We start from the raw sequence: 27,192 nt of genomic DNA, 5'->3' as shown, positions 1-27,192 counted from the left end.
GTACCACTCGGTCCCCCGCCTGCAAGGTATAGAGCCGGCGGCCATTTCGGCGCAGGACCACCGCTGGTATCCAACGTGGATTGCGACCAAACCCACGGGCCCAGACCGACATACCCAGTGGAAAGCCAGCTACTCCGTTTTGTGAAGACTGGCGAGGACCAGGCCGGAGGAGGTGCAGCAGAGTCCTATGTTGACGCCCATGGAGGAGCTCTGCGGGGCTGCGTTCTCCCATTGGTGTGGTCCGGTATGCCGTCAAGAAAAACGTCAATGCTTCCTCCGCAGGAAATTCGTGCACATACTTTTTCATCTGCGTCTTAAATGTGCGCACCATGCGCTCGGCTTCCCCATTCGATTGTGGATGGAAGGGGGGAGAGCAAACGTGCCGAATACCGAAGCGCCTACAAAAATCCTGGAAAGTCTGCGAAATAAACTGCGGTCCATTGTCCGAGACCAGGGTGATTGGCAGACCTTCCACAGAAAAGATTTTTGCTAGTGCCTGGATTGCAACTTCTGAAGTGGTTGAGGAGCAGCGAACCACATATGGGAATCGGGAATAAGCATCAATGACAATGAGCCAAAAACCGTTGAGAAACGGGCCCGCAAAATCGATGTGAACACATTCCCATGCTTGGGTTGCCGGCAGCCATGAAGAGAATGCTGCCCTGGGAGATGCTTGTTGGCTCGCACACTGGGAACAGGCGGCCACCAAGTGCTCAATTTCTCTGTCAATACCGGGCCAGTACACATGTCTGCGAGCCAAGGTTTTAGTACGGGAAACACCCCAGTGCCCCGCATGTAATAACGTGAGGACCTCCCTTTGTAAACTTGCAGGAACAACCACGCGAGGAGCTGTATCATCGGTAGCCAGAAGGAGAACGCCTTCCAAGACCGAGAGGCAGTCCCGTTGAAGAAAATAATTACGAAGAGGGTCCGAGGCCCGGCCTGCAGGGCGGGATGACCACCCCTGCTGAATGAGGCGAACTACTTGCCGGAGAACCGGGTCAGCTGCCGTTTCCCTGGCGACTCGAGAACTAGTGATTGGGAAGCCATCAACCGCTTGGTGGGACGCCACATCCAAATGAAAACACATAATCTCATCTCGATCGAACGTAGGATCCGGGCCCACCGGAAGACGGGAAAGAGCGTCGGCGTTGGCATGCTGTCCTTTTGGGCGAAAATGAATGTCATAATGGTACTTAGAGAGGAACAAGGCCCAGCGCTGTAGTCTGTGGGCCGCCCTATCCGGAATCTGAGAGGCGGGGCCAAATAACGATATTAACGGCTTATGGTCAGTGATTAACTGAAACTTCGTGCCATACAAGAAAGGGTGAAACTTGGTAACAGCGTAGACAATGGCCAAAGCCTCTTTTTCCACATGGGAGTAATGGGCCTGCACGGGACTAAGCGTTTTAGATGCAAACGCCAGTGGTTGCTCGGAACCATCTGCATTGCGATGGGCCAGGACCGCCCCCACCCCATACTGCGAAGCATCCGTAGCCAGGACCAACGGCTTATGGGGATCAAAAGTAGCCAAACAAGGGGCTGACGTGAGGAGGCCCTTCAACGAGGTGAATGCTCGCTCACATGCAGGCGACCAATCAAAAGGAACACCCTTGTGCAGAAGGCAGTACAGGGGGTGGGCTATAGTGGAAGCCCTGGGAATGAACCGGTGGTAATAGGCTATCTTGCCTAAAAAAGCTTGTAACTCTTTCAGCGAAGCGGGCTGAGGAAGGTTGACGATACCTTGGACCAAACTTCCTAGTGGCTGGATACCGTGCCGAGAGATGGTGTAGCCCACATACTCAATGGATGGTTGAAAGAAGGTTGACTTATGCAGGTTGCAACGCAAGCCCACAGACCTGAATTTGAGAAAGAGGGTGCGAAGGTTGTGCAAGTGTTCCTTCGTGCTGCGGCCTGTGACAATTATGGATTCCAGGTAATTAATACAATGAGGAATTGTCGACGTGGCATGCTCAAGATAACGCTGGAATATCGCCGGGGCACTGGATATTCCAAAGGCCAACCGCTGGTATTGGGAAAGGCCATACGGGGTATTGACGACCGCCAACAGTTTGGAGTCCTCATCAAGTGGTATCTGATGATAAGCCTCCGACAGATCAATTTTCGAAAAATATTGGCCTCCCGCCACGGAGGAGAACAATTCATCAGCACGAGGGAAAGGATAGGTGTCCACCACCAATTGGGAATTAATGGTGGCCTTGAAATCGCCACAAAGATGTAATTTTCCCGAGGGCTTCCTTACAATAACGAGGGGAGAAGCCCACTCACTGGAAGAAATGGGAAGAACGACCCCTAGGGCTGTCAGCCGGTCTAGCTCTTCCTTTAGCTGAGGGCGGAGAGCCAAGGAGATCAGCCTCGCGCGTAGAAAACGTGGGCGAGCCGACGCCTTCAATGTTAAGTGAGCTTCAAAATCTGAAAGACGCCCCAGGCCCTCCTCAAAAATATCTGCAAAGTCAGAGATCAAAGATTTCAATGATTGATAGGGAACATCTTCGGAGACCAACTGTATGGTGTCAGCGATAGAAAAACCGAAAGCTTGAAAGGCATCCAGGCCAAAAAGGTTAGCTGAGCTCGCATCACTGACAACAATAAAAGTAATAGGCCAAGTGACTGATTTGTAAGTCACGTCAGTAGTGAATTGACCCAGTAGGGGAATGAACTGTTTACCATAACCGCGTAGACGCCGGTAAACTGGCGCCAACGGGGACGATCCAAGGTCGGAATAAGTTTGTACATTCAACAACGAAACTGCCGCGCCCGTATCAACTTGCAGTTGTAACCGGCGCGACCGAACCGACACCTTGATAAAGAGTTTGCGTGCCGATGCGTCGGGAGCCTGGCCCGATGAAACTTCCTGAATGTCAACGTCCATGTCCTCTGTACCTGCTTCCTTCGATTCTTTTGAGGCTGAGCGGCAAACTTTAGCAATGTGACCTTTTCTATTACATTTGCGACAAACGGCCCAACGCTGGGGGCACTCTGACCGATCATGATGTATATAGCACGACGCACAGGACGGCAACAGGGGCCGGCGGCCGGAATTCTGTTTACGCGCCGTGCGGGAGCGGCCGTAACGGCCGGATTGTACCGCTCGCACGTCGTCCACCCCTGACACAGTGGACGCGGCCGCGCTGCCCTGAACCACCGCGACGTCGCACCACGCTTCCAGCTGTTGACCTGCTGCGTGAGAGACTTCATACGATTGAGAAATGGACAGGACTTCCTCGAGGGAAGGGTTTTCTAACTGCAAGGCCTGTTGCCGGACCTCCCTATCAGGGGCCGAACGAACAATGACGTCGCGTACCATAACGTGGGCGTACAACTCTCGCGACTGCTCCGTGACAAAATGACACTTGCGACTAAGACCGTGCAGGGTAGCGGCCCACGCCCGATAAGACTGATGGGTCTGTTTCTTGCATTGATAGAACTCGACCCTAGCCGCCACAACATGCGTGCGGCGGCGATAATATGAAGACAGCAAGGAACACAATACGTCAAAAGACAAGGACGAGGGTTCCTGCAACGGCGCTAGCTGCCGCAAAACTTGATACAGCGAGGGAGATATCCAAGAAAAGAAGAGAGCACGACATACCTCTGCATCGGCAACATGAAACGCCTGGAAATGCTGCCGAAGGCGATGTTCATATGCGTCCCAATCCTCCGCCGTCTCGTCATACGGGGGAAAGGGAGGAGGGAACGGCGCCGGAGCAGACGGCATGGAGAGCAACGCCGGAAGCACTTGTTTCATGGTGGCCATGAGTTCCGTCTGCTGCGCAACCAAAACTCGCACCAAATCCTCCATGCTGTGGAGAAGCTGCGAAACCGGAACAACGATGCAACACGCGAAAGAACGACCCTACTCGTCGCCAATTGTGTAGTAACACTGTTCACGTTTATGTCGCACTTCACTTAGCGTAGAGCGGGACTGTGTCCTAGGCATGCCCGATGTTAACTGACTGGGCACGGCCCGTGCTGCCGGAGTTGTTGTTGTTGTTGTTGTTGTTGTTGTTGTTGTCATGCCGGCAGAGGTCGCATCCGAATTCTCGCGTGCCCTCTGGTGGATGGGACTCTACTTGCGGCAACTACCGTCCGTGACGCGCCGTGCCAATGTGCGCCTCCCGCGATCTTTCTGGTGGCTACTACAGTCCATAAACTTATTCCTTAATTTCTTCTGAAACAATTTGTGAATCCTAACTGTCCAGCATTAAAGAATTAGCATTGTTTCACCTTTGGGTGGTACGTTAGCAGCAGTAGCGGAGAGTTTCGAGGATAGTCCTGTTGAGCATGTACTGAGTTGTATTAAAATCGGTGCTGCTTAAAGAGGCAAAGTGGCTCAAAATTTTTTTACTGTAATAGAAACGAGGATAGTTGTAATCTACATTCTCATGTCGTGAAACCACCAAACTGATTTGAAAAGACAAGATTTTAAGTACTAAAAAAATCATGGTATTTTATAAATGTTAAGGAATAGAATACCATAATGACAGTATTACATTATAAGCTGCAGGGATGACATTGCAATTGCTGAGGCTGACTCATAAATGAATGCTAAGAGAGGAGTGTTATGAAAACGAAAATATGATGATGAATGTCAATGGTGAGCTACGGGAAGTAGATGCTTTCATTTTTACCATTCAGCCATCATATTATTGTGTGGCCATGTCTTTTAAAATATTGGGTTGATGCATAAGTTTGTAGAATTTTTCCTTAAGTTTAATAAATGCAATAGATACAAATAACAGAGACTTAGTCATCAATAATATATTCCCCATCACTATTTACAGCAGTATGCAATAACTGGGTAACTTTTCGATTCCGTGACTAGAAACCCTTAGTTTTGAGGTGAAGAACTCGTCAAGACATGTTTAGAGCGGAGTTTCAGGAAAAAAAGTTTCTTAAAGGTTGTTTGATAAAGAGCAGAAAAGGTGAAAAGCTGAGGGTGCAAGATTGGGGGTATAAGGTGGGTGCAAAATAACTTCCAACCCAACTCCTGTCTAGTGTTTCTTGTCAGTCTAGCAGACTGCAGGCAGGCAGTATCGTGGAGTTGCATCACTTCATGCGGTCTTCCTGGTTGTTGTTCTTGGACTGCATCTGCAAGATGTCTCAGTTTTTGAGGAAGCAATTAATAGTACATCACACCGTCTTCTTTCCTCCAGATGCGTTACATTGTCTTTTGTGGATGTGCGTAGGTCTTCGCACAGGAAGTTGCTGCTTTGTTTGGGCTCAACTATTCCTCTCTCTTCTTTATGTTGGCATAAAACACCATTTGTTGTCACCAGTAACGTTACAGGTTAGGAATGGTCAGTTTTGTTCATGAGCCAATTGATGATGAGCTAGCAGAGATGCACATATGGCCACCCCCTAATTTTTATAATTTTGACTTAGAGCATTCGGAACCCGTACACCCAATATTTGAATCTTCTCCATTGCATGGAAATGTTGCATGATGGTGGAATGATCACAGTTCATCACATTTGCCAGCTCTCAATTACACTGAAGTGGATCATCGTGGATTAATGCAAATGTTTCTTTCTGTCTGCACTGCTGTCACCCCTATATTGAACTCGGACAGAAGAATGTTCGAAATGCTCATGTTTAACCACTCTGCACTCAATTTTCTAGTGCCCACAACTCCACTCACTGTCTCCAAATGATAAAGTGATAATATGTAAATTCAAATAGCAACAGTAAACTACGAATGAAAAATGACAACTGATAAATAAACCATGTTCTCTCTGAGTCTTTTGCGGCATCATATCTGAATAAAATCTTCTCGGTTTTCAAGCTGCATCAATTCAAATAAAATTCTCGAGCTTTTGATGGCTATCTCGACCATCATCGTTAGGAGAAAGACCACTAACTGCTTGGGCTGGCACTGTCTTCCACTTATATAGGTATACTTGCAGCCTGTGGCACCAATCAGAGACGGCCAAAATGACCTGTACACGGGAGGTGCATTGGGCAGCTCATAGCAGTTCCGGTATGGATGCTTATCACTTGTAGTGAGGCAGGAGTGGCTGTTTGAAATGAGATGCCACCGCCTTTTGCCACCTGATGTCACTCGGTTCCACAGTGTGCTTAAGCTGCTATGAGCTACCTGAGTCACCTTGCGTGCATGCATCGTTTTGGCCCTCTGATTGGTGCCAGGGGCTGCAATCGGTCCTATATAAGTGAAAGTCCATGCCGGTTTCGGCAGTCAGTGGTTCTACTCCAGATGATGATGGAGGAGAGAGCCATCAAAAGGTGGATAATTTTTTGAATTGACGCAGCATGAAAAAAGAGAAAATTTTATTCAGATAAGTAAACCCATAGCAATTGCAACATCAATGCACAAGACAAAAACACTACAAACTTATGAAATAACTTAATGTAAGTTTGTCAGAAATAGTCAAGGTTTGATAATTCTGCAACAGGTGTGGGGAAAGCAGCAATTACAAATGGAAAAAAAAAACTGTCCATTAAGCAAAAGCATTATATTTCTCTACAAAAATCTGTTTAAAATGCTGTTGTAAGTTATGTTATGCTGCTAAGATGGTTACGTTTGTTGAAGCAACAGTTAATTGTTGTTTGTAGAGAAGGAATCCAAGAACATAAAATAGAAAAAAAAAATACTTACTCAGAAATTATGTTAAGCTGCTGATATTGCAACACCTTTCACCGCAACTGTAAGTAGAAATTCGTGAAAATCTGCACATCACTCAAATGAAGATACTAGATGCAAGTACAAGAAGCCATACTGTTGTAATGGTATGTATCTCTGTAGAATTCACTGGATTCAGTAGAAGATGGATTTTAATCCAGCATGAAATGGAACACTATCCACAAATCAACAGTGGGCTTGAAAAGAGCTAGAATTTTTGGCACAAAGTGAACAGGGCACAATAAATTCCATTTAGCAGTTTTTTAATAATCAATTATGTTTTTTATTACATATCTTACATATTTTCTGTGTAAAAAAAAAAAAAATACAACATTATATAGTATTGTAATGGTTTGTGTAAAATCATGTAAAATTTTGTGTTTGAAGCAGTTGTTTCATTTTTATCTTAATGTATCTCCTGCTTACCGGATCAAATTATTTAAAAATTGTAAATCATGTAATAAGCGGTACTGGCAAAAGTAAGCCTGTGAGGATGGGTTGTGACTCATGCTTGGCTAGCTCAATCCGTAGAAAACTTGCTCGCAAGGGTCAAAAGTCCCAAGTTCAAGTCCTGAACTAGCATGCAGTTTTAATCTGGCAGGAAATTTTAAATAAAACATACTTTGCAGACAGGTTAATGAACCTACAGAAATGGTGGGTCACTACTTGATTTGTTTCACCGAGGGGTGCTGTTTGCAAGTGATGATCCGATGGTCTACCATGTGATTTAGGTATAAGCACTGTTAAAAGTGAATGTGAGCCCATGTGAAATTTGGCTTTGCGGGAATCAGTTATTGGCTTAATGAAGTACTGAGTTGGCCACTGCTGTGTGCTTACAGGACTTGAGTGGGGAAAGATAAAGGTCTCATTCAGATTAAAACTCTGTTTCACAATGAAGTTCATTTTGGTGCACAATCCACTGAACAAATTCTTTCTGGAACAAATTAGAAGAAAAAGGAAACAAGACAAGCAGAAGAATCACACAAATATAATGTGATGCTGGTGATGCATGTATGATATGCCTCAACTCTACTAGCCAACTTTTCAGAGCTTGATCAAGATTATTTGCTGAGTATTTTTCTATAGGGATTAGTTTTGTTTGTGACCTCAATTACATTTGAGACCAGACCATGTTGAGCCAGGAATGTGTGTAATACAAAATGTGTGTTGCAATTGTAATGGAAGTGTTTCCATCGTCAGCAACCACAAGCTGAAGATGCCCTTTGTTGGTGGTCCACTGTTTTTGAAATTTTACTATAATAAACTGACACTACAGTATTCCTTTGGCACACTTGTGTTGAAGGTGTCACATATTCAATCTGGTAAGTAAAAAAATCTGTGCAATTCACATGTTATTTACATCTATAAACCAACTTCTGAATTTTCCTTTATGTGAGACCACATGTGCCAGAAAAATCTGGCTCTAAATTATGGATTCTAAGATGCTACTGTTTTGTGTCTTTTCCATAATCTTTCAGTGACTGTGTCATTTGGCATGTTTAGTTTAATGTGTGGCCTGATGCCCTTCCTCCTGTCACATGTCACATCCCCCCCCCCCCCCCCCCCACACCCCATTTCACAGGGTTCCTATTCCTAGTACCTGCGGTCACTAGTCACAAGTACAAGCAAAGGCAGGCATAGGAACTGGCTGTACGATGCTGTTGCAGTTGCCTATATACGATCCTGGTAGTCCAGGAATACGGCATGTGGTGGTGCCAGGGGCTGAGTCGAGACTCGCTTCCATCTCACAACACTGGCCCTCTAGTGGTCATCTCAAAATGGACTACACGGCCAGTTGGCGAATCTATATGCCCGGTCTGCGTATGTTATCTTTGCAGTTGCATTTCTGGCCGCGCTTTGTGCTTATTGACATCCACCACTGTCGGCTGGTGGCTGAATGATAGCAGATACCACAATAATGAAGTACTATCTGTAAAAAGCTGGACAAATGTTCAATCAGACCTTGATAACATTTCAAAGAGGTGCAGAAATTGGCAAATTGCTTTAAATGCTCAGAAATAGAAAACTGTGCACTTCACAAAATAAAATAATGTAGTGTTCTATGACTGTAGTATCAGTGAGTCCCAGTGGAATTGGTCAACTCATACAAATACCCAAGTGTAACAATTTGTAGAGATATGAAATGGAAGGATCACATAGGTTCAGTCACAGGTAAGGCAGGTTGCAAACTGCGCAGTTCATTGGTAGAATACTAGGGAAATACAGTCATTTTACAAAAGAGACTCTATAACAAAAACTCGTGCGTCTCCTGCAGGAATATTTTTTAAGTATGTGGGACCCGTACCAAATTGGACTAATGGGGAATATTGAATGGATATGAAGAAGGCAGCATGAATGATCACAAGTTTGTTCAACCCATGAGAGAGTGTCATGAAGATGCTAAAATAACTTAACTGGTTGACACTTGATGAATAGTCACAATCTATCCTGTGAAAACATACTGAGAGAGTTTCTAGAATCAACTTTGAGGAATCTGGGAACATATTACATACTCCTACGTATTGCTCCCATAGAGATTTCAAAGACAAGAGTAGATCGATGACACTGCGTACAGATGCACTGGAGTGATCATTCTTCCTGTGCTCCATACATGAATGGAACAGCAAAAAGCCCTTACGACTGGTACAATGGAATGTACCCTGTGCCACATACTTCACAGTGGTTTGCAGAGTATGATGTAAATCTAGACGACTCATGGTAATTATTGTTGACACACAGTGAAGCGCCTTCTCTTCTCTTTGCCCTCCGACTGTTTCTGTTTCTGGCAGTGTTAGTTGTAGGTAAGCAATATGGATGGGGTTAGTTGTATAGTGTTGGCTGACATTCTCCTCATTTGTGGTATTGTGGTATGGAATGGAAGAGCCATACAATGATGCTAAGAAGAGCTGTTCCCACAGGAATAAAATCGTCATGACAGTACGTTTATATCTGGTTCATAATTGTCTACTGGAAACCAGATCTGCTGTGTTAGATATATCAGAATACTCAACATTGAAATGTAACAGTATTATGAAATGGGAAATTGCTACTCACCATATAGTGAAGATGCTGAGTTGCAAATAGGCAAAACAAAAAGACTGTCACAATATAAGCTTTAACAATCTAGATAGTCAAATTACATTTACATAGGGAATAGTTATAAGATAAACCAGAAAATCAGTTAAGGAATGTGATGGATTAGTTATTAAAGAAAAAGGCAAATAATAAATTTTAGCAGTCTGGTGCCAGAGTATTTGATAATCACTTCCTACTAGTAGCTTAGAAAATTAATGCACACTATTCAAGTGCTAAAGGAATAGAATACATCCAAGAAAGAATAACCCTCACACACAAAGCCAAATCATAATCACCCCATCCTCTGGCAGAGAAATTTGGGCTGCAGAAACTCCCTCAACCTTTATGTAATATCTCAAATAATGTACTAAAATTGTGTTCTTCACAAATATTCAGTGTCTTTAGTCACACATGGAATGTTTTAAAGTCAGTTTGTAAATTACTCTTGCCATAAAGTCACATAATGTAAAAGTTTTTAAACTCAGTGCATCATGCCTTACAATATGCCTACACATATCAAAATAATTCAGAATTGGGACCCGATAGACATTTCACTGTGCTGCCCTCTTCAAACTGTTATGGAGATGGCCTCCAAAATACTGAAATAATATTCTTCTTTTTTATTGTGACTCCATAAATGAACAATCAGCCTGTCTCACTTGTAGTTGGAGAACCCAGGCTTGACTTCTGATGCTGCCAAATGTGATTAGGATCCTCAGCATCATGAAGACAACGGAGGAGTTACTGAAAGCAGCAGCAGGAACTCTTGTTTTGAAAGTTGGATGTGGGGTGGGGTGTGAGTCTTTTGGTATCAACCTAATACTCTTTTTTTATTTTTCAGGACGGAAAGGAGGGCAGCACTGTCCGTGAAGTCATCTGTCTTTTTTATTGCATTGCAAATCTAGATTTCACCTGACAGTGCATTATAAATAGTCATGTAGACTGAACATAGTTATAGTGTCATATATTCCAACCTAATGCAGGCCTGTACAAGCATTAGGGACTAATGTGACTAATGCATAACTCCAGTCTACATTACTAGTTATAATGTACTGATGATAGCTGCACTGTCAGCTGAAATGTAGATCTGTGCAGTACAATAAAAAAGACAGATGACTGATGCTGACTTCCTTTTTGTCCTGGATTACACAAGTATTGTGGCACACCCATTCAGTGGAATCAAACATAATGAAGATTTTATATTTTTTCCATCTTATGACACTTCAGATATAGTATGAATCTGTGAATATTTGGCAACATGGTGTGCACCTCGACCTGTTCACACCTACAAATTGTGCCATTCTTCTTGTGAACTGTAGTTAGGTCAAATGATTTCATATGTAAAAGCTTTTTGCAGGAGTCAAAACAAGTATCTGGAACATTAGGGTCTATGAAGAACTTGCCGTTCCTTGTGGCCAGTGTCATTGCTTTTGCAGTTGGGTGTCACAGTCTTTGATACTCTCTCATTCTAAAAACTTGAGAGCAAATTTTTATTTTTATAGGTACTACAATCAAGACCATGCTTCATCCTTTAACAATTGTTAATTTTTTTAATGACAGATATGCTTGTCTTGCAGCATCTCAAATGAACTACTGACATTAAAAGTATGAGATAGAAAACTGAAACATCCTTTGGTGGCTCTTTCAATAGCATATTGTCCATGAAATACTTAGAACTGGGTTTAGGTTGCAACGTCCGCAAAGTTTTAATCTTACATGTATTTCAATTTCAGTGAACACAGTAGTTAAAGTTACTTTACTCATGTAGTTCTTACCTTCTTATTTTATGCATATAAACTTCTACTTTTTTAAATAAGTTATGATAAAACTAATAAACCATAATTATGTAACTACTGAAATTAACACTAACATTAAATTTTCTCATTTCAGAAAGAAATGCTCCAGTCCTGTCATGTCTTCTGCAGAATGTTTTAAAACATCGTGAAAAGCCAACAGAAAATGTATGTTTGACACTTTGGCGCCAGATACATATTTATTTAATATCCTCAGTGTCCATTGATCTGTGAGCTTCATAATTAGATTATTACTGTCCATTACAAACATATACAAAACTCTTTACAGGACATAGCCAGTAAAAAGTGTGACATACTGTCAGTACCATCACAAGATGCTAGTGTGGCAGACAGTGTGCCTGACACAAGTAGGATTTTGGATATAAGTCTGAATGAAGATTCAGTTTCTGTTCAAACCAGAAACAGACAGAAGTCTCAAGAAAAATATGGTCCAACTGAAGAAACAGTCAGCACCAGTAAGAAGGATGACAGTAGCAAAATATCAAAGGGAAGTGTGAGCCATAAATCATCTAAATCTGAGAAGCCACCACCAGCCACAGCTGGGAAAAGAGATACTGAGTATGTTAATTGCTACTGCAAGTTGGTACATTATTCGCCCCCTAGAATTACAACACTATAGCAATAAGAAACACTCTCTTCTTCTGCGAAACACACCATTCAGATTAACTGTAATCATTATTTTTGTCTGTAGCAACTTATGTTTTAGAACAGTAACATTAATTCATAAAGTTTCAGTGATGGAATATATTTACAACATGGGAGCCAACTAACTTCACTGAGCAACTTGCCTCCCCTGACTGGCATGCTTAAGAATGATGTTAGACCTACTGCAGTGCAGATGTCTAAAAGTTCTGAAGGGGACAGAAGCATGAAGCCATTGATCAATTTGGGGAATGGTAAGTGTTTATATATATGTACATTTATAAGTTGAAGTCCCTTGCTCACTTCCATCTATATGTTTGGACTAATCTCAGGAACTACTGTTGGCATTTTGATACAGTTTTTACTAATAGGTGGACTGATCTGTGAGGAAGGTTTGTGTGTATAATTTATAAATATTTTGTTCAGATTAGCTGAACTAAGATGAATTCGTCTCCTGCTGTTGTGAAAACAATGCCATTGCCACCTGGCAGTGAATGGCGAAACTACTCAGACGCAAACCTCTGCATGGCGCGATGCAGTCATGGCCAAACTGAGCACAGCGCAAATGCTCCATTTTGTTTGATGTACAGACAACAGGTGGAACATGTTCAGCATGGGGCAGTCGGTGTGGCTGCAACTTAATGTGTATTTCATTTTGTGTGCAGCCATGTGTAATCTAAAGTGCACCAATCGAAAAGTAGCAGCATTGCTCATAAACGTTCATGGATTCATGGTCTACTTAAAGAAAAAACAGTAGTTGTGGGCATGATCTTTACACCTTAGAAATAGAGGGAGAAATGGGATTCGCCGGATTTTGAAAGACTTCACAGATTGTTGGCGAATGCGTTTTGAAAAAAGGTGAAAATTTTATAGTGTCAGTTTCTGCTGCGCCTTCTATTTGCAGTCACAATTGACACTCTTAATTCACTGGACATTCTTCAAACAATGGGGAGTGTATTACTTAACTTCAAAGTATCACAAGCAATTGTTCGAGAGCAATTGCACGGCAGAAAAACATTCTAAGCCAAAACTGTGGTTTTTTTTGTGTAAGGGATTTGTTCTTTTGTGTAAAGTTTTTTCAGCAGTGCAGGAGATAACTTAACTTCCAGCTTTCTGCTTTCTTTGAATCTAAACATAGATGAAGACATGATTCTTGCATGGCAGGGAGAAAAAGTCTACCACAAATAGTCTGCGGCAAAGAATTACACAATTTGCATGGGGGGGGGGGGGGGGGGGGGTTTCCACACCAAGAGGTCTAATTTCAGAAAAAGTCCTTGTATGACCGTCACAGTGCTGAAATTTTGTGTGGACATTTGCATGTTTCCAGTGAACATTGGTAAAGTTTCACGATCATTAATTCAATACTTCTGGAGATATAATCATTTGTTTGACCCCATAGCTCAGCTATCAACAGTGCGCACAAGAGTTTTCAGCAACTTTGAGACATAATACCTCCAGTAATATTTTCTTGAAAGGAACAAAAGTAGGTCATCGTGTACAACATTCTGTGCTCTCTTAAGAGAAGTAATAAAAAAAAGATTTCCTCTGTGATTCGCGTATGGATAATGTGAGCCAAAGTTGACAGAAAAAGTAAACATTCAAAAAAACTGTTAAGTTTAGCTCTTTATATCTCTGGAAGTAATTGCGGGGTATGCCTGAAACCTTGCACATTGTAACTCTCCAATCCAAGGCCTTAGGCTATAAAATTTCATTCTCCTACTGTTGTCCAATAGTTTACAAGTTGAAGGCAAAGTTGACGGCTTTTCTAAAAATGCCAAAAATGGCTATTTTTGTCCCACTTTTACAAAAAAGTCTTCTGAAAACACATTTAAACCATTTTCATTAGAAATACCATGTTCTAAACCACCTAAAATACTGTATTTGGTTTTGCAATGCGCACATATAAGGCCCCAAAAAAGAACAAGGTGACGTAAACAAGCTTAGGATCCTAAAAGTGACCTCTTCTAGCTTTCGCCTTTGAATTGTATAGAAATGTATCATCAGCTTGGGATCTGTGTAAAGCAACCCTTATCAGGTTTGGGAACTTATGATAAAGGAGCTCACCCATGGCTGCTACTGCACAACTACTGGTCATGGCCCCTATGGCAATGGGGATGCTGGTTTTCTCGCTTTAAAAGGAAAGAGCAGTGGTTAACCCACCTTGGATCCCACCAACACATTAATACAATTTTTCATGCATACACTAATGTCCCATATTAACCGCAAACTACGCTAGCACAGTGTGTGCAATACCTTAAACCAGAATTAAACTAGTACATTACCAGCATTGCACAACAAAAAGACGTGCTAATAATCCTCTATTATAACATTAATCCATTCCAAAAATGTCAGGAAGACTGATCTAAACTTAACAAATTTACACAATATGACAGTGATGTAAAACCTGCAAGCTGTTTATATGGTGCATACTGTAGCTGTTATGCAGCAATTTTTCTACCATTATCTCCTCTGCCTTGGTAATGCACAGTTAGATTGTGAAGTTTATAACCAGATTGATTCAGTAGTTATAGCAGAAAAACTGACTGAAATGTGTCACAATGAGTCATGGTAAAAGACACCCATTTTCTGAAGTTTTTCCAGTTATTCGGGCTTTGTCTCACCTCCCAGTAATCGAGAATTTTAATATTGCCTTCCCCAGAGAGTACTAAACAGCAACTACACCTTGTCATTTTTTAGGGCATTGTATGCTCACATTGCAAAACCAAATGTAGTTTTTAGGTGGTTTATAATATGGTATTTATAATGAGAACAGTTTAAAAGTGTTTTCAGAAGACATTTTTTGTAGAAGTGGTCCAAAAATAGCCATTTTTGGCGCTGTTTAGAAAAAATCATCAACTTTGCCTGCAATTTGTAAACTATTGGAAAGCAGGAGGAGAATGAAACAGTATGTTCTAAGACCTTGTTTTGGTAAATTATTATGTGCAAAATTTCAGGTTCATCCCACAATCACTTCCAGAGATATAAAAAGTTAAACTTCCCTTTTTTTTAAGTGTCTACTTTTTTGGTCGACTTTGGTTCAAATTATCCATATGCGAATCATTAAGGAATTTTTTTTTTTTTTTGTTATTTTGCTTAAGAGAGTGTAAAAAGTTGTACAAGATAATCTAGTTTTGTTTCTTTCAAGAAAATATTACTGGAGTTGTTACGTCTCAAAGCTGCCGAAAACTCACGTGTGCACTGTTGATAGCTGCACTGTGTGGTCAAACAAATGATTATATCCCTGGAAGTATTGAATTAATTATCATGAAACTGTACCAATGTTAATTGGGACCACGTGCTATTGTTCATACAAAACTTCATCAAAATTCGTGATAGTCATGTGGTGACCTCTAGACCACTTGGCGTGGAATGAGCCATGGACTACTTATGCTGGTTGCAAACATATTACGTATACCATGATGTACACCCATCACTGCCACAAGATGTCACTCCAAACGCCAATTAAATGTGAAACACATAACATTCGTGCCTACTTAGAAGTTTCCTGGTTTGCCCCACTTAAATCATTTAACTTATCAGAAACTGATCATGTTTAGTTGCTTAACACTGCTCTCTAAATTTTATGCATAACTAACTGTACACAATGGCCAGTAAACACCTTCATTGATATGTCAGACAAGTTGTCCAGTGATACTACCTATACAAAGCCGGACCAGGTCACTAATGACTTGATAGTTAACTAAATGCCAAATCATTTAATTCTTGCAAGTGAGGATTAGGTCTTTACAAGATACTTAACACAGCAAATGAACAAGAAAAATTTTTCTGAGGATGAAAAATATTGCCACGAGCTGTGCTGCCTGCATTGCAATGTAGTGATTAGTGTTGCCGGCTGGTATGCAGTGGATCACCATTTCAAACCCCATCCACCAGCAATTATTTGTTGTTTAATATTTGTTATTTCTGGAAAAGTTCTTGGAAGTTCTTATGTTTGTATATTCTGAAATATTTGATGTTCGTGAAAACACCGCCACTCTGTGTACAGAGTTACGTTCTGTTCAGGCTATTGATGTACATTGACAACCTTACAGTTGGATTCCAGCTGCACATCAGGCACTCATCAGTGTTATTTGGAGGTGCTGTTCAATACCCAACAAAATGGCTGAAAAGATCCAACTGAGCCTCCAAATAAAGTGGGTGGGATGACATGGTGTGTTTGGCAAATATATACTTTTATTTGGATGGCACAGCCCAGCAGTAGTTCTTGAACAATGAAAAGAAGCTAAATAGTTGGTATAAATTCGAGACCAAACTGAAGAATTGGCAGTAATCGGCAGCAAGTCCACTTACTGGTAGAACAATTGAAGAAGAGGAGCCAACATCATGGGGAAACAACACAGTCCTACATACAGAAAGTGTTGGCTTTATACCACTTTGTAAGTCTGATTATGACAGAAGAAGAAGAAGAAGAAGAAGAAGACCTGTACCAAGCTCTTATGGTAAAGGATGTCACAGCAACAGAGGAATTCATCAAGTGGTCCCAGTGCATTGTGGAAATGCAACAGAATAGTCTGACAAAATAGTTATGCCTGAGTCCCAAATGTGGTCTCTAAGCCAGTTATGGAAGACTACCATGATGACACCTCTCTCACACACAGGTTGTTAGAGAAGGCAGCCAGAACTGTCAGACTAAGTAAGCAAGAGATAACAGCCAAGAATGTCACCCGCTTGTAGCAGGAGGTAATAGAAAGTGTGGTGTCACGGCCAGACACCACACTTGCTAGGTGGTAGCCTTTAACTCGGCCGCGGTCTGTTAGTATACATCGGACCATCATGTCGCCACTATCAGTGATTGCAGACCGAGCGCTGCCACACGGCAGGTCTAGTCTAGAGAGACTCCCTAGCACTTGCCCCAGTTGTACAGCTGACTTTGCTAGCAATGGTTCACTGTCTACATACGCTCTCATTTGCAGAGACGACAGTTTAGCATAGCCTTCAGCTACGTCATTTGCTATGACCTAGCAAGGCACCATATTCAGGTACTATAACTACTATCTTCAAGAATGTATTCTGAACAGATAATATTGTGAATCATGTACCGTCAAGAGCGACGTTCATCATTAATGGATTAAAGTTAAGTATCAAACTAATTACGTCCGCTTTCTGAATTCTCATTCCTTGTCATCTTCCAGACCTCACGTCAGTATAGTTCTTCCCTCCTTACGCCAGTCTGCGTGAGCTAAAACACGTGCATTTCGGCCTCCACTCATAGCACAGTGTTGGCTCTTCCGCTAACACAAAATTGGCGACGAGGAGAAAGTGTTGAAGGAGAGATGTATTAAGCAGCAATCTACACAACCAGTCAAACGTGCTATGAGGAATGAACCCAGAATTATGTGGCGTGAACCCAGTATTAAGTGGCAGCTGTCAAACAACTACGCAGCACCTGTTTAACTCAGATACAACCAACTCCTCCATTAAGTATAATGTCCACAGAAGAACGGGCATTTGTAAGACAGACAACAACATGTAAAAACTCTATCCACACTATGGACACTGTGGACACATATGCTACTGCAGAGAAAGATGATGAGTTTTTGATGACTGCTATGCTGTCAGACATCAATCATCACATATGCTCTGTTCATGCCAGTCTATTGTAGACAATTATAGTTGATCTGTGGGACAAACCCCATCACTGTACCATAGGGAAGGTTGCTCATAAAGATGTCTTAGCCACTCCCATGACGATACACAAGTACCAGCTGCTCACCTAGCCACCGACCTCAGAAAAACTAAGCGAGGTTGACCACATACGGAGGTGAGGCTGCCACAGACGAAAATCCCCCATGGATGACAGTCACTAATATCTCGGGGAATCTTTATTGATATTGTCATTTACAGCTAATCATTGATGGCTAACATGTTGTCCAGGCAGTAGTCAATTCGAGGGCTTCCTTTTCTGTGATGTTGATTGCTTGTTGTCACCAGATAAAGAAGACTCTGTTACATGATATACCATAAAAGTGATTATGCTGAGAGTCGCAAATGTGAAACATGTCTAGCTGATGGGAACACGTATTGTAAGAGTAACTGTCAGTGACAGAACACAGCCCTTCTAATTAGTTTTTTTTTTTTTTTTTACAGAATGTGATCATGCTGTTATTGTCAGTGTTATTCTTGGATAGAACATCTTGCAGGCATCAGAAAGTGTTGTTGACCGTGGATGATCAGAACTCCAGACTGACAAAGCTATTTCAACAAGAATCCATAACAAAGATTGCTCTGGATGGTTGTTTGCTGTTGGAAATTTTTTATCCCACAGTCATCAGTGAGATGAGTTCCAGTTGTTAATCTAGATGCTCAATTAAATTATGAAGATTTTTTCAATTACAAAATGATGCTCAGGCTCACAAAAGAAATCTACATACCAGTGAAAATGATAAGCATTGTAGTTGGTCAAGGAGAACTTCCATTCTCTAAGTGTCACAAGCAGTTCCAACTCTCCCCTCAAGCTATGTGCTTAGGGACACTCGAACAATACCACAGAGGGTAGCTTAATGCCATTGGCAAAGAATCATTCTGTACTACCACTACGGACAACACAGGAAGGGCAGGTACTATCGATCTGCCAATAGGCTCTAGCCTGACTGAGGAACAGTGTTGACAAGTGTTAGCTATTGTGCGCCAATTTTGGGATATTTTCAAATCCAGAATGGAGAAAAGACAGACCAAGGAGCCCACAGTGAAAATCTGTATCAACACTGGGTATTATCCATCAATTAGCCAGCACCGGCTGAACAACTTTTTAGTGCATTCTAGGTCCATAGGATGGATTATCTTCATCTTCTGTAAACTTCTCCTCCAGCTTCCTCTTTTTCCTTCTGTTTTCTCTGGCTTGTATTTATATGCTAGTTACAGCCCTGTCAGTAGCCCGAAGACATTCCTTGTCTAAATCAAGCATCATTAGTACTATGTTGAAATCTATCTTCATTCCCATATTTCGATATACTTTGTACCTTACAGCATTGGCATAATTAAAAGTAGCAACAGCATCATACACACCAAAGTGAAGTGTTTCTATTCCAACAAACACAATCTTGGGGTTTCTTGACCATATAACATTATTTAAACTTTCATTGGGCTTTTGAGTTTTTCCATGAACACAATTTTTCAACAGTTCAGGAGCTGCTAAGTCTCTGAAAATAGGTTTTGTCATCTCCATTACCACATCAGGCAGACTATGTCTGTGAGTATACTCTTCACCAGTTCGCAATCCCTTGTACTTACACCAATATTTTCTCCTTTGGGACACTAGTAATGATGGGGACTTTCATCAGTTGAAAAAGTATGGAGGGGGGAAAGAAAAAGCCCAAACAGCCTTCTTCATTTCATCGACACTGTGTGTGTTTTGCCTAATAGCCAATTTCACCATCAGTTAACCTCCCCTTCCTATCCAGCCCTTTATCATCAGTGAGTTCTTGGTTTTTGTACAGTGCTTCAGTCGCCAAAGTCATCACCCTATTTGTTTGTGTACGTGTCCAATACATTAAAATTTCTGCACTACATCACCACCACCATAGGGCTTCAGTTTGTGAATATGTTTGAAACTTTTAGAGTCACTGTCACCAAGATAATTCACATATCACATGCTACAGAATGTTGAAATATACTAACAACACCAGTCACTTCCATTCCTCCACTACTGCCACTAGAGTTAGCTGTGTAGTTATTTTCATGAGTACCTTTATTTTTTTTTGTGGACACCTAAATGTTTAGATATTACTGCTACATCTAAAACTTTTCCTGTACACATACTGTTGGCGGATACTACACCATGAAGAGATCTGTGTCCCCTTTTATGTCAGGCACCATTGAATGCTGTTGTCAAGTCTCTGTTGCCACTGTTTTCTATTGCTGCCTCTTCAACAGCTTTCTTCATAGGTTCTATACAGACATCATCTACTTTAGACCATATAAATCTGTTATTTGTAAACTGGGTTGGAGGATTTGGAAGATTCATCATGCCACAGAAAATTGCACCTGCAGTAGCCCCCATACTAATAGTACACCAGGCATAAACAAATCTAATGTTGTGTTCATAGATTTCACTACCTTTTTCTTCATTTGAAGTTACTGCAACACTATTCCAAAAAGTAGTCATGTATGAACACTTGCCACACTTCAGTTTCAGTTCCATTTCACAGGCGAGTCCTACATGATTTTTGGTAGTTCCAGACTGACTTCACTACACTGAATACATCTTACACAGTTTGCAAAAATTCCACTGAGAACTGACATATCAAATATTTCATTCACATCTGATTTGCCACTAAAACATCATAGTTTTCACTAACTGATCCAAGCTTCCTCTGCGAAATACTTTCTTTCCCACTTTTATTGCAATGGGCAGGTGTACCAGCAAGGTTAGATTCACACACTTGGTTATCACCTCTATTGTTTACGGTAATAGCACCTACCTTTGGCTTTCCAACATTTTTTATTTTCTTAAAAGCCTTCAGAGGATTTATAGTCACTTTACATTTACACATGATTATCCTTCAATAAAACAGACACTTTAATGAACAAAATTCACTATGAATATTTTCAAGATTACAAAATAGTAAATAAACATCAAACCACAACAGTCGGGCGAACGATATATATTGAACTATCAAAAGTTAGCCACAAAACATTATTTTGTAACACTTATTTTCTCTCACTGCACTAAAATGTACATGATGAACATGTAGATTCAAAAGTTCAACATTTGACAGCAGCGTAACAGTGCCACATTGGGTCACGCCCGTGCAGAACATATTTTAAAAATAGTTGTAGTCTTTTGAACTGAGTAAATTATATATCAATTGAAAGGGGAAAGTCTGTATATTTTTAAAATGCAAGAAAGTAAAAATTGAACATTTCATGATTTTGAACCTTTCTGGAGCCCCTTAATGTTTTTATAAGTCAAAAGCTACATACAGTTTCTTTGTTGAATGACTGTAGTATCTAAACTGTTTCTTCTAATTTTATCCACACAGTGAATACTGAATACATCTGTATCATTTCAGAAACTGCTGACAACTATGAAGAAGATTTTCAGTCTTCTGTGAGTGGCAGTGGTCAGGGAGGAAAAAGTGGCAAACTTACCACACCTGGAAGCGATACTGAGATAGAGGAAGATATTGGCACTGATGATATTTTGAGTAATGCATCAGTGGTATGAACTTTTTGTGTTTTCAAAGTACTTTATTTGTAACTATTTGTTAAAGGTTGAAGCTATGGTGCCACTGAAGCTGCAACCTTAAGGTCCCAGCAGAACCATAGCATTAGCCTTTAACAGTTTCTTGTCAACTGAAGAACAGAAAGTAAAGAAACTTTAACTGTATTATTTCTAAGAAAAACAACATACTAAAGGAAGTTGCTTATTGTTTCAGACTGATGACCTCACAGTTGATGTAACAGCTTCAAACTTGAGTGGTGTTGGTGACTATATGGAGAATATAAGCTGACAAGATCTCTCTACACGCTAATTACCTGAAGAGTATAAAAAAACAATGTTAGGAATTATGCCTTGTTGTAAAAAAATGGAGTGCTAGCAGTTTGGACTGATATATGCCATAAAACTGATTCAGATTTGTTCAATACTCATGTATATTTTGAAGCATTGACTAATAATGTAAAATACTGAGTGAATATGCATTTCACGTAACTAAGTTCCATTTACACCGTGTTTGTAAAAGCAAGTTAAATATCTGGAAGCACGCAGACTATGTTCTCTCCTCCCTATGCAAGTAAATAATCCCAAAACTGCAGAAAGAGGGAATGATCCAGAATTATAATTGTACTATTGTAAACATTTTAGGATGAACAAGATTACACGATCTTTATTAATATAAAGGCAGTTTTATTACAAACCAAAAATACAGTAGAAAGAATGATGCAGACATTATATATCTGAACAGTGTTAACAGAGATGAAGTTCTAAAAAGATAAATATTTTCAGCAGCAATATTAAAAACAATTCTTCAAATTGAGGTCCTAAGTGTTAGGGTACGACCTATGTAAACCTGAACACACTCAGAAAGTATGTATGCTGGTGATAATATATGTATTTGATACTTAATCAAAAACTTATGTTGTGACACGCCTTTTCATTACTGCTACTTAAAATGTGCTGTGGTTACCACAGATGAAACTACTTCTCGAACAGAAATGTAACAAACAGTGTATCTCACCTTGGACATTCATGACATTTTGCTTGCAGTATCTGTAAAACTACCTTCTCCGGTAATGCTGCTATTTTCCACAAATGTGTCTGCTGATTTGTCACCTGCTGCTTGTCGTGGATGGTAATACCGATTCTTTCTTCGAACGTCTACTGGCTGATTTATTATATTTTCAGTTTCCTTGTCCAGCACAGTATCTTCTTCCAGTAATCATTGCACACTTTATTTATGTGATACACAGCCTATCCAACTCTACTCTTCTGATGTCGCAACAGTAATTTGACGGCACTAAAAGCAAACTGGCTGTGTGGTCTAGTAGATGTCGTTTTTGGCTAGCAATGCTGAGGTCCAAGGGTTAATTCCCAGTGATCATCTCAAATTTTTATCTGGATGAAGGGTTTGGAAGGAGGCCCTGTCAGCCTTTTGTGGGACCAACTGAAAAAAGCTGCTTGAATATAAAGCAGCAAAATTGTGTGCAAGTCACTGACATAATATTCCTTCGAAAGGCTTGCATCAGGCTAGGTCACACATGACATTTATTTATTAACAACGAAAGCATCAGCCATTACTTTTTCAGGTTAAAGAGCAAGTTGCTTGAAATATTATGACTATGAATCTTATTCTTTGTAAAATTCCAAACCAGTACTACAGGATTTAGGTCTGGCTCATATGATGTAAAATCACTCAAAATAAAATCTTGGTGCCATACTGTCACAGGTGTTTATTAAAAATTGGTGCAAGGAAGTACATAATGAAAGAAGATTAAAATACACTTCATTTTCACAAACTGTTGTCTGTAGGGAAGGTGGATTAAAAGTTTGTAAGCATTATAACTTCTTTTATTTATGAATTACTTTTATTAAATTTGATGTCATTAGAAAGATAAAAAGATCCACTTCGATATAAAGTTACTGCTGTGCTGGAATTATGCATACTAATACTTACAAATCTGTAATGAAAGTAATTTCTAAAGACCTTTTTTTCCAAATTTTTTGCTCTTAAATCACGAGTTTCACCATCATAATTTTTTTTTCACATGATGCCTATAATCATACTTTCCAACATAAAAAAATCAGAAGAGTGTTTTCTGTTTAGCAATTTAAAACTGAATAACATAAAAAAATATTTGTTTTATTTTGTTATTCTTAGCTAGTGTGCAAGAAATCGTTGTCGAACAGGCAAAGTCATTAAAATGTTTTCATATTAGACTTGGAAAACATCAGCATGAAAAAACAGAAAAAGGTCCACTTGGTTACATGAAGTTGACCTTTGCGTCTCTATTTTCTTCACTGATCTCACAGAATTTTTCTAAGCCACTGTCGGTTATCACAGGTAGAGGCCTTCTTTTGAAGCCCAAGATGAACATGTATGGCTTTGAATAGAGGATAATGATGATGATGATGACACTTTCTCAGCAACCTGCTTTTATACAGTAGTTTGAAAAAATGATTAACTCATGTTCCAGGAAATACCACTTTCGTATTAGTTTTGTAACATAGTTGCGAATTTTGGTACCTCTTCTCCCGTAACATAAAATGTTTTTATTCCTGGAACATGAATTTTGCAAATATGCATATAAAAAAAAACATCTTATGGACTTGAAATGTCACTGTCATAAGGATGCTATAAACTTGAAAATGCTCAGTAATATCACTAATTCGATTTCATGCATTTTTGTCCTGAATAGTGGCAAAAAAATTCCATTGTGCAGTTACCAACCTAGCCACACACATTTCATGAGCCCTGCAGAACCCTATTCTCTTGGATGCTGTACTGGGGGTACTGTGGGCAGCACCAACTTGCAACTGGAACGTACGGTGCGATAAGTTCTGGATAAAATCAGGAGTGGACCCTGGAGATATTACTTGTGTAAGGTACCGAGGATGTGGTGTCGTAACCCTTTTGCAGGTCAAAGAAGACGACTATAATGTGTTGATGTTAGGCAGAAGCTGTTCGGATGACAAACTCCAGGTAAACAAGATTAACAGTAGTGGAATGGCATTGGCTAAAACCACCCTCTTATGGAGCTGTAAGACCCTGAGACTTGAGGAGCCAACACAGTGACTGGCTCACTGTGCATTCAAGCAGCTTACAGAAAACATTGGTGATACTAATAGGACAATAACTGTCCACTATGAGAGGGTGCTTACCTTGTTTCAGTACTGGGACAATGATGCTTTCTCGCCAGGGCACAAAGGTGGAGCACACACCACATTGGGTGACCTTTCCCATGTGACCCGCACTTCTGGAACTTTTGAAAATTGGTGGCAGGTCAAACCCAACAATGGGTACAATGTGTTTATTTAATGAAAAGTTTTAGAAACTGCCAGAAGTGGAAACACGAGTCCCAAATCATAAACCAGGTCCAAGCAGATCTACGCCAAGAAAACCATCTGATGGGGAGGCAGAGGGGGAAAGGCATTGTAGAAGTATAAGCATGCAGCATGGAAAGAAAGTAATTCTGCAAAGGCTGGGGCCCCATGGTATCCAAGCACATCCTCAAAAAGGTGTTGAGCCCCCTTCTTAGCTTCTACCAGCATATTAATTGACCAAACAGCTAATTTGTGTATGGTCAGTTCACAGTGCCCAGAAAGCGCAATATTTCTGACCTCCTGCAGGTGCTTTAGACTGAGTCTTGTTTCCCATTCCTTGCCAAGACTGCTTCACTCACAGTTCCGCTTGATAACTTTGTGTCTGGTGTGTGTTTTTATTACCTCTCTATTGACACTGTCCTGGTATTTCTCCAGGTACGTTTGTGCTAAAATGCTGGTGCATTTCTATTCCATTGCATGAGTCTCAGACAGAAGTGCTGTGCAACTGCAGACTTACTAGGGCACAGTAGATAGGATGCTGCTGGTGTTCTTGGCAGCTATCTTTGATGGTTTTTCCAATATACAACTTACCACACTGGCACGGAATCTGGTATACCATGGCCTTCTGTAAACTGAGGTCACCTTTGATCCTCTTCAGTAATGTCCATGTTTCATTGTGTGCATAGAAGACAGTTTTTACTTGGTGCTTTTTCAGGATGTCCTTGCTTTTTCCTAATTGCATGCCAGTGTGTGACTGTATAAAGACTGTGGCTACCTATTTCTTCATAACTTCTTCCGTATCCAAAGGCTGTACTGTAGTTGTAGGGCACAGAGTGCGCCTGACATGCCATTCTGAGTAACACTTTTTTTGGAACACTGTTCTGAGACAGGGGAGAGACACTGCATCTTAGATGAAGTGCGCTATGTGTACCATCATCTCTGGCATTTGCAAAACTGCATACAGTAAATGTAACAAATTTACATCAGGCAGGCTACTAGGAACTTTGACACACATTTTAATACCCAAGTATCAGTCTGCCTTTTGGTGTAAACGTACAAGTATTACTGATTGTATTCATCATCATTTTTAAATTTTATACAGGGCTCCTAAAAGTTAACCTTTGCATACTGTCAAGGAATTTGGGATAAAAAGTTACTACAGGTGACAACTTAATGTATTTAACTGAAAAAGTGGGTTTAATCAGAACTCTTCAACTGATGAGTACCTGTCCTCATTTGTGTATTTCATGTTGTGTTGATCTCAAATCATGAGCATGTCAATTGTGGTGTAGAAGGAGTCGAATACAAATATGTTTATAAAACAATAATTTTTTACATTATATTTTTTAAAATACAACCACACACTAAATAAAGTACATATACCTGATACCTGTAGCTCTCCTTAAATATTAAAAAAATGTAGCAAACTTGTACATTATTGTACTTTAACACAAATGACTAGATAACGTACATGTAATGGCACACTTCTTTGATTATTTATGAAAACAAATAACAGGACTGCAATTCTATGGTTTATAATTTGGAAAACAGCAAAATACATATCCACAGTGTACAGAAGTTCCTTATAAGGTAAATGTAGTTCATCATAAAGAGTATAGGTATTTCACATCCATAAAAGACAACCATCTGATAAGAAATAAGATAATTCATGTATTACAATTCAATAATTTATCACAGACAATTATGGTTTCTGTTGTTGTTGTTGTTGTTGTTGTTGTTGTGGGCTTCAGTCCGGAGACTGCTTTGATGCAGCTCTACATGCTACTCTATTCTGTGCAAGCCTCTTCATCTCCGAGTAACGAGATGTAACCACTACAACCTACATCCTTCTGAAACTGCTTAGTGTATTCATCTCTTGATCTACCTCTACAATTTTTACCCTCCATGATTCCCTCCAATACCAAATAGGTGATCCCCTGATGCCTCAGAACGTGTCCCACCAACCGGTCCCTTCTTTTAGTCAGGTTGTGCCACAATTTCCTCTTCTCCCCAATTCTATTCAGTACCTCCTCATTAGTTACATGATCTATCCATATAATCTTCAGCATTCTTCTGTAGCACCACATTTCGAAAGCTTCTATTCTCTTCTTGTCTAAACTATTTATTGCCCATGTTTCACTTCCATTTATGGCTACACTCCATAAAAATACTTTCAGAAAAAGACTTCTGTGACACTTAAATCTGCACTCGATGTTAACAAATTTATCTTCTTCAGAAACGATTTCCTTGCCATAGCCAGTCTACATTTTATATGCCCTCTACTTAGACCATGATCAGTTATTTTGCTTCCCAAATAGAAAAACTCTTCTACCACTTTGTCTCATTTCTTAATCTAATTCCATCAGCATCACCTGATTTAATTCGACTACTTTCCGTTATCCTCGTTTTGCTTTTGTTGATGTTCATCTTATATTCTCCTTTCAAGACACTGTCCATTCCATTCAACTGCTCTTCTAGATACTTTGCTGTCTGACAGA

The 27,192-nt window shown here is 40.4% G+C and overlaps 1 protein-coding gene across 2 annotated transcripts in view; it reads left to right on the top strand.

Annotated features, from left to right (window-relative positions):
* The window catches only part of LOC124619324 (centrosomal protein 43-like), a 46,474-nt gene extending 24,421 nt beyond the window's left edge, over positions 1-22,053 (top strand). Inside the window, exons 4-8 of one of the 2 annotated variants that reach the window (XM_047145643.1) lie at positions 11,627-11,697; positions 11,819-12,108; positions 12,286-12,446; positions 21,225-21,373; positions 21,591-22,053. In XM_047145643.1, coding sequence (XP_047001599.1) covers positions 11,627-11,697; positions 11,819-12,108; positions 12,286-12,446; positions 21,225-21,373; positions 21,591-21,665 — 746 coding nt within the window. In that variant the 3' untranslated portion in view covers positions 21,666-22,053. Of the gene's footprint in view, positions 1-11,626; positions 11,698-11,818; positions 12,109-12,279; positions 12,447-21,224; positions 21,374-21,590 lie in introns of both variants that reach the window. The other variant, XM_047145636.1, reaches the window with a different exon arrangement.
* The last annotated feature ends 5,139 nt before the right edge of the window (positions 22,054-27,192 follow it).

The sequence above is a fragment of the Schistocerca americana genome, chromosome 1 (genome assembly GCF_021461395.2).
Source record: "Schistocerca americana isolate TAMUIC-IGC-003095 chromosome 1, iqSchAmer2.1, whole genome shotgun sequence".
In the NCBI taxonomy this organism is placed as follows: domain Eukaryota; kingdom Metazoa; phylum Arthropoda; class Insecta; order Orthoptera; family Acrididae; genus Schistocerca; species Schistocerca americana.
This window is presented reverse-complemented; position numbering and strand designations above follow the sequence as displayed.